The sequence below is a fragment of the Gossypium hirsutum genome, chromosome A03, assembly GCF_007990345.1.
Source record: "Gossypium hirsutum isolate 1008001.06 chromosome A03, Gossypium_hirsutum_v2.1, whole genome shotgun sequence".
NCBI lineage: Eukaryota > Viridiplantae > Streptophyta > Magnoliopsida > Malvales > Malvaceae > Gossypium > Gossypium hirsutum.
In genome coordinates this window covers 49,794,684-49,803,106 of record NC_053426.1, presented here as the reverse complement: position 1 = coordinate 49,803,106, position 8,423 = coordinate 49,794,684, and the positions used below count along the sequence as shown (strand labels likewise).

At 28.9% G+C, this 8,423-nt stretch overlaps 1 protein-coding gene across 1 annotated transcript; it reads right to left on the bottom strand.

Moving 5' to 3' along the window:
* Positions 1–5,788: 5,788 nt before the first annotated feature.
* On the bottom strand, positions 5,789–7,846 carry LOC107902325 (60S ribosomal protein L13a-4). Its single transcript, XM_016828534.2, has 4 exons — positions 7,402–7,846; positions 6,531–6,647; positions 6,334–6,421; positions 5,789–6,218 (listed from the first exon to the last, which is right to left on the bottom strand). The coding sequence occupies exons 1-4, from the start codon at positions 7,734–7,736 to the stop codon at positions 6,075–6,077; spliced, it is 684 nt and encodes a 227-aa protein (XP_016684023.1). The 5' UTR covers positions 7,737–7,846; the 3' UTR covers positions 5,789–6,074.
* Between the last annotated feature and the right edge of the window lie 577 nt (positions 7,847–8,423).

Sequence of the window (8,423 nt, the reverse complement as noted above, 5' to 3'; positions counted from 1 at the left end):
CTCTCTCTAATGGCTCAAAGGCATCCAAATCAATTAGAGGGTATAAATAAAAGTCAAGAACAATTGAAGAAAGTAGTGAGACATATCCAAGCATCGAAAGCAAGACAATTCACTTTAAATCTTTTTTTTTTCTCATATTCTCTTATACATGGTCTCTTTTAAGTACTTATTGTAATATATTTTATCATTGTCATTTTCATTCTTTGAGAGAGATATCACTTGTAAACACACAACTTTTAGAGGTCTTAATTGTTTACACACTTCTCTTTATATTAAAGAGTTCACTCAAGGTTTTTGAGGTATAATACCTTTAAGGGGTTTATAAAGGGTTCTACCTAGCCACAAGTTAAAAAATATAATATTTTTAATATTTTTAAAAATTAAAAATTAAAAATAAAATTTATTATCAATATAATAATATTAAGCTTGATTTAAGTTAATTTTTATATAAAAAAATTATTTATAAATGAACTCTTTTTCAGAAAATGACTTATGCTTTTCAAACGGGTAAGTCATTTCACAGGAAAAAGAGCTTTTTTTACCTTGACATGTAAGTCATTTTCCATTGACCAAATTATTTTCTGTAAAACAAAACAGGAAAATGCAGAAAATATTTTTTGTAAAATCTTTTATATATAAATAAACGGACCATAAAATGAAATATAAAGAAATGTCTTGTTAGATAGTTGAAAACCATATTTATGTGGTGTAATTGGACCTTCAGTTTATGAAACATAATGTTTTTTTTTTACATTTTAATGGTTTGAATATTTTTTATTTTTATAAATATATAATTTATTAAAGAGAATTAAAATAATTTATTAAATAATTACATTATATGATGGGAAGGAGAGAAGTTTATTAACACAAAAATCGAATCCTAAACTTCATTTTATTCAATTTGAAATCACCAATGACATAATTGACAAAAAATTTATTAAAAGATGCATTTACCATTTAAGATTTTTTTTCTTACAGCTCGTAACTCGTTAGTGACTCTCATCCCCTTTCCGGTCATATTCTAATCCTAACAAGTAAAGGAATTGTCTATAATTTTCAATGGTTAATGAACTCCTTTCAAAAAAGATAATATATACTAAAATAGATGAAGCACATAATTTTAATGATATGCATAGCTTCTAGGGGTGAGTGTTCAATTGAGTGGAGTCGAATCGAATAAAAAAATTTCGAGTTAGCCGAGTTGATAAATCCTATTTTAGCAATCGAACTCAATTTGAAATTTTTTCGAATCGAATCGAATCAAGTCAAAAACTTTTGAGTCGAGTCGATTTAACGAATATTATTATTTATACTGAATTTTACGTTTATAGGGACTGATTATTTTAACTAGTAGACTAAGTATAATATTATTTAACTATATAAATAATATAATAGATTTGCCTTTTAACTTAATAGATAAATATTTATCAAAACAACGCTTAATGGTTTTTATTTTAACTTTAGAAAAAGTAAGCATTTATTAAAATGATGTAGTTTTGCCTTTTCTTATTCAGATTTTCGAATAACTCGAATTGTGTAATTTAAATTCGAGTTAAATAAAAAATTTTAATTTTTTTATTCGAGTTTATCCGAATAACTCAGACTATTTAATTCAAAATTTACATTTTTATCGAATTTTTCAAATCGAATTAAATTTTACTCACACAAAATAATCACTCTTATAATAATTTTTATTTTGATTATTTTCATAAATTTAATCAGTTGTAAATTGAAGTCAATCACAAGCATCATATTCTAAAACAAATTAAACATCTTAACAATATCCTACAAATTTGTTGTCTTGAGCAACGGATCCATCAGTACCCATCTCTAATTATATCTGATTCATTCCGAAAAATTTGTTTAAATTTAATTAAGTCTTAAACTGAAACGCAATGATTAAAATCGAATCACCCAAACCTAAAAATCTAAAATATCAAATTAATTAGGTAATCTACTAAAAATAGTAATTTCTATTTATCTTAAGTTGCATTTTAGTTATTTATATTTAAAATTTTATGTTTTAGTCACGTTATCGTATTATCATTTCAAACAAAAATTTTAGGTTAAATTATACAATTGGTCCCTATTTTTTTTTGTTGAGCATTTTAATTTAATTTTTTTTAAGTTCTTTTAGTGTTCTTTTTTCTTTCTTATTTTTCATTCTCTTATGGTTCTCTCTCATTTTGTTTTCCTCTCTTCTCTATTTCTCTTAACATAATTTTTCTATGTTTTCCATTTGCTAAAACTAGTCATTAGTACTTTTATTTTTTGAAAATTTTAATTTTCTTTTGATTTATATGATATCTATATAAACACTTAATGACAATGAATTTTAACATCATTCACATTTCTTTTCGATCCATCCTTTTTTCGTTTTTCGCTGTTGTTTCTATTAGTTTCATTATTGCCGTATGGTTTGCTTTTTATGTTTTCTATTTTTAATTTATGCAGAACGATCTCTCTTAGTCAATTTATTTTTATTTTAAAATTGACAAATGGTTGTAATGGGTGCTTTCGTAACAGTCTTACAATGAGGGTGGACATTTGTATCGATGGAAAAACAATAATGAAGAAGAAAATGATGTTAAAACTCGCTATCATCAAGTGTTTATATAGATATCATATAAATAAAAAAATTTAAATTATTCAAAAAATAAAACTATGTGGACTATTTTTAAGGTCATTTTACCCAAAAAGCCCGTTTTTAAACATTAATAACAGAATTGGGCCGTTTATTGAGTTATTTACCGGATTAAGCCATTTTTCTTAAAAACGCTCTGACGTCAATGCGCTTTAGTGTCTACGTCAGCAAAACGCTCCTCCAGGGAAGCGTTTTGCCTATGTAAGGGTCAAAAATTTGACCGCTGGCTTCCAATGGTCCAAAAAAAAAACTATAAAAAGTCCACCAAATCATTTTCACACAAATCTCTCACAATTTCTATAATTCTCTCAAAATTCCTTTCCCTTCATTTATTTTTCATACAATTCTCTCATAATTCTCAACCTTCTTTCAATATTCTTTTCAAAAATCTATCAAATTTCATTGAAATTTTCTCAAAATTCTATCAAAATTCTTCAAAATTCTATCAAATTTCTTTGTTTAAAATTTTTTTGAATTTAATTTTTTTAAATTATAAAAATCCGATCGTGTTAGCAATGGCCGGAGAATTAATCCGTCTCGATAATAAGCACATCTCCGTTGATCAAATGACAATGGTAAGTGATAATTTTAAATTTTCAATACTATTCGATATTTTTTTAATTTATGCAAATTTAATTAAATTTGCAATACTATTTGATATTTTATTCATTTATGCAATTATAATTAAAATTTCAATACTGCTTGATTTTTTTTCATTTATGATGTTTGCATTAATTAATTTATGCAATTTTAATTAATTTTTGTTTTATAATTTTTTATAATAGTCTGTAGATCGGGTGTTGCAATGCTACATCTGTAACATGTTTGGTCATCCATCGCCATTGATCGAGAATTACTTGCGGGAAGCGGGATTTTGGCACGTGGCCACAATAGGCCGAGGGTGCAAGTTGGACCCGAAACTAATCAGTGCGTTGATAGAGAGGTGGAGACCCGAGACGCACACTTTTCATCTTCCATGCGGAGAGTATACTCACTCTAGAATACGTGCATTTGCAATTGGGATTGCCGGTGGATGGGTAGGCAGTCACCGGGTCCGCATCATCTACTGATTAGGGAGCCGTATGCTACGAGCTTTTGGGTGCTATACTGGATAATATTAACGGAGGTCGGATCGAGATAGGCTGGTTATAAGATACATTCCCGGAGCCGGATAATGATTCCACTGAACTCGAAAGAATACAATATGCTCGGGCATACATTCTTGAGATGATTGGAGGTTATCTGATGCCGGGCTTGTCACGAAACCTCGTACATCTTATATGGCTGTTGAAACTCGTAGGTTTTAGAGCAGCCAACTAATTGAGTTGGGGGTCTGCTGTGTTGGCAACATTGTACAAGGAAATGTACGAAGCGACGCGATCGAACAAAGCCAAAATAGAAGGTTGCCTATCACTACTGCAATCATGGGCACGGTTTTGCTTTCCATTTTTACGTCCTCCAGTGGACCACCCATATACATTTTCACTCATAATGAGGTAAATTTTATATTAGATTTTACAATTATTACGTAAATTTAGAATATAATTGTTTGCTAAAAATTTATTTAATTAGGTAAAACCATTCCGCGAGTTATGTTGGAATACCTACCTCTCTCGAAAATATATGGCTTCTATTAGACCAATGATCGGAAGCACAAATAAGTATTAAATAAAATATATATACACATAACAAAATAGTAGTTTCGTATTTAGTATTTAGGATTATGTTTTTTCTAATACCCTAAACACAAATTTATTTAAAAAAACTAAACCCTAATTTAATCAATTAACCCTAATACCCTAAACTCTAATTTAGTATTTAGTATTTAAAATTAATAGTTAATTTAATGAATTAACCCTAAAATCCTAAACCCTAATCAATTAATTTTTTCCCGAAACCCTAAACTTAACATAACGCCAATATGTATATATGCTACAATCATGTTATCTTTGAGAATTTCTTTTTCGTGTATATATATTGGAAATTAATAATTAAAAAAAATCAGAAATGAGCTTGTTACAATATAAAAGAAACTTAGCTGGTGGATCAAGAATAAAATGATTTAAGCCATTGATAAGGGAAAAAAACCTAAACACTGAAGTAATCGAATTACCAAGTTGTTGTTTACACGTTAAGAGTTATTTCAGGGTGTTTTACTAAAATATTATAAGAAATAAAATATTAAAATAGTATGTTTAAACGATTATGTATCAATTAACCCTAAATTTAATCAATTAACCCTAATATCCTAAACTCTAATTTAGTATTTAGTATTTAAAATTAATAGTTAATTTAAACCCCAATTCAATTAATTTTTTTCTTAAAACCTTTAAATTTTAAACCCTAAAAAACCATAACCTTAACAAACCCTAACCTTAAATCCTAAAAACACTAACCCTAAATCAATTAAACCCTAAAAAACCCTAACCCTAAAAACACACAGGCAAAACGCCTCACTGAGAAGCATTTTTGTCCACATCAGCAAAGCACGCCCTCAAAGAAGCGTTTTATACTGACATGGACAAAACGCTCCATCAAGAAAGTGTTTTGCTAACACGTCCTCTGAAAATGCACTAACGAAAACGCGTTTTCATGAAAAATAACCTAATCCAATAAATAACCCAAAAACGGCCCATTTTCGTAATTAAATTTAGAAAAAGGCCTTTTTAGGTAAAATGACCTAATTTTAACAAATGAAAAACATAAAAAATTAAAAAAAAAACTATGTTAAGAGAAATGGAGAAGAGAGGAAAGCATATGCACAAGAGAATGGAAAATAAAAATAAAAACAAAGAAAGTTATAAAAACATAAAAAAAATTAATGACTCAAAATGTAAAAATATAGATATCAATTGTATAAATTAACTTAAAATTTTTATTTGAAATAATGATTTAACATGTTACATTATCTTACTGTTACACCCACTAATAACAATTAACAGCTCAAGATAATATAAATGACTAAAACATAAAATTTCAAACAAATAATTAAATGATTAAATGTAATGTAAGACTATTTTAATAGTTTACCCAATTAATTAAGGTTAGTAGCAGAAAAGAATATGCCTTTCTTTTTGATTAGCGTTTGCAGGGAAGAAATAAACCGCAACTTATATCCGAAATCGAAAACGTACGTCGAATATATGTTTCTAAACAGACTTAATTTTTAGTCATATATTTAGATAACCATATAATCCAGAACAAGTGTAACACTGACAACTCAAGCAACCAAAACTTATGTCTGAAAATACTGTTCTAATCAGATACCAAAATCTGAGTGGTGTTTTTGCAGTAAAAGGACATGTTTTTCAAAGGGGAAAAAAAAAAGTCTCCTCCAAATGCATGTAAGCATTAACATCTACTTCAAAAGATTAGAACAACAAAATTACGAGCTACTCAAAAAGATGCATTAAACTTAAACCCAGATGAATCAATACTTGATCGGAGAAATAACTTCCAACTGCGTGCCAAGCTTCTCCTCGGCCACCTTCTCGGCTTTAACCCTGAGCTTAGTGAGTTGCTTCCTTCTCTCGTATGCCACTTGAGCTCTTTCCTTCCTCTTCCTTTCAAGCTCCTGGAGGGAACAAGAATAAAAGCATAAAGTTCAATAATGTTATAAACTATAAATATTGGAAATGTGACAAACAATTCCATATTTAAAATATCCGAGTAGGATAATGGGTTTTCACCTTGATAGTGTCATAGTGGTTCCATCCGACCTCTGACGAGAGCTTGCCCAACAAACAATACTTGTGTCCTTTCTGAAGCCTCAAAACCCTAATTTGAAACCCAATGAAACAATTAAAAACATCCAATGTAACTAATCATTGAAGCAGGGGAATCGAATTCTACATTCCGGGAAAGAAAACAGCCCTGCAAAACTCACTTGAGAGCATCGGGAATAACCATCCTCTTTATCTTATCATACGGAGCTGGAATCCCTTCGTAAGCCTTCAAACGAGCAAGTGCTGCTGCTCCGCGCTTAGTCTTATGAGGAATCATTCTGCAACACAAAGCATAATTCAGCAATAAACAATCATAACAAATTTGATTTCCATTGCAGTCCAGTTGATTCAGTTTTGAAATTAATCAATTATGAAAATCGATATTCTATTAATTCAGTTACATATTGGTATAATTTAATAAACCAAACTAATTGAAATTCGAAATAAAATTTATACAACTTAAAATAAACAAACTAAAACTCCACTACAGACTATTTCCCAATAAAAACGCCTCAAAAGAGGCTAAAATCATCCGAATTAGACCAAAAAACATTGGATAATACACGATTACATAATTATTACACAAATACAAAACGAATAAAATAACAAACACATAATTACATGAATAGATATATCAAAAATTATATAAAATATTTTAATCGATCCAATTACTTACAATAAAACTTCCCCAATTACATTACACAAATAATACGGGCACAACAATAATCAAGTAAAAATCTTCTATATATTTTGATTTTTTTTATTTTTATAAGAAGAGGGGTAAGCTTGTTAAACTACAGGCTTATTGACATATAGTTAATATTATCAATATAAAATAATTTAAACACGGCCAAAATGCAGTAAAATACACAAATTGTGAGGTATAAACTAAATATTCATAATAAAACTTTCCCCTAATTACAATGCATCAAAACCCCCCAAATTTGACTTCCTTTCCTTTCACAACAAAAGAAAATTTTTAAAATCCCATAAAAAAAGCTTTTATAAAAAAAAGAGAAAAAAGAAACATACCCACGAATGGTACGCCATAGGATCTTAGCAGGAGCACGAAAATGGATAGGACCATGAGAAGGTTTAGTGTTCATCCGCTTCCTCAAGAACCTCATGTACTTCATTTTCTGCCTCACCAATCCACCCGACATGCAAATTTCTTCGCATCTTACAACCACAACTTTTTGCCCATTCAACAATTCCTTAGCCAATGTCGACGCTAACCTTCCCAACATGTGATGCCTTGCATCTACCACCACCCTTTTGGCGCAGATCCCTGACCCCGAAACCATCTTTTCCCGCAGCTGCTGTTGCTGTTTTTTTTTTCTTCTTTCTAGGGAAATGAAGGGGAGCATTAGGGTTTTGTCAGTTACATTTATAGATGGGTTTTTCGTTCTGATTGTTATTGTTGTTGTTGATTTTGGGCTTTTTGGGTCAATATTGATTTCTTGGTTTTAGACTTTTAGTGGTAGGCTGTTTATGTATCGGGGCAAATTTATATTTCGGAAAATTAAAAGGTTAAATATACCAATAGTCCTTAAATTTTGTTTAAAATTACGTTTCACTTGTTTGATAACTTTTATTAAGAGGATAATGGCACATTAATTCGAATTGTTAATAATTAATTTGACCTTTGAATTATAGTTAAAATGTTATTTTGATACTTTTAACATTTTTAATAATAATTCTAAAAAATTTTAAAAATATAAAAATTATTATAAATATTTTTAAAATAATAAAATTTATTAAAGATTTATAAAGATTTTATTTCAGTTAATTGTTAAAGTAACTCCTATATATAAAGAGGGGTAAATATACTATTTCCTCCCTGGAGTTGCAAACATGATTTTTTTTTAAAGAAAAATGTTAAAAGTATAAAAAATTATAGTTTAGATATAGTTTAGGCCAAATTAGTCCTTAACCTTCTAAATTAATGTGCCACATCATCCTTTTATGGAGTTAACGGATGAGTGACCAAAATGTAATAACTCAATAATGTTAGTTGCTATTACGTAGTTTTTGAAAATTGAGTGATTGAAATG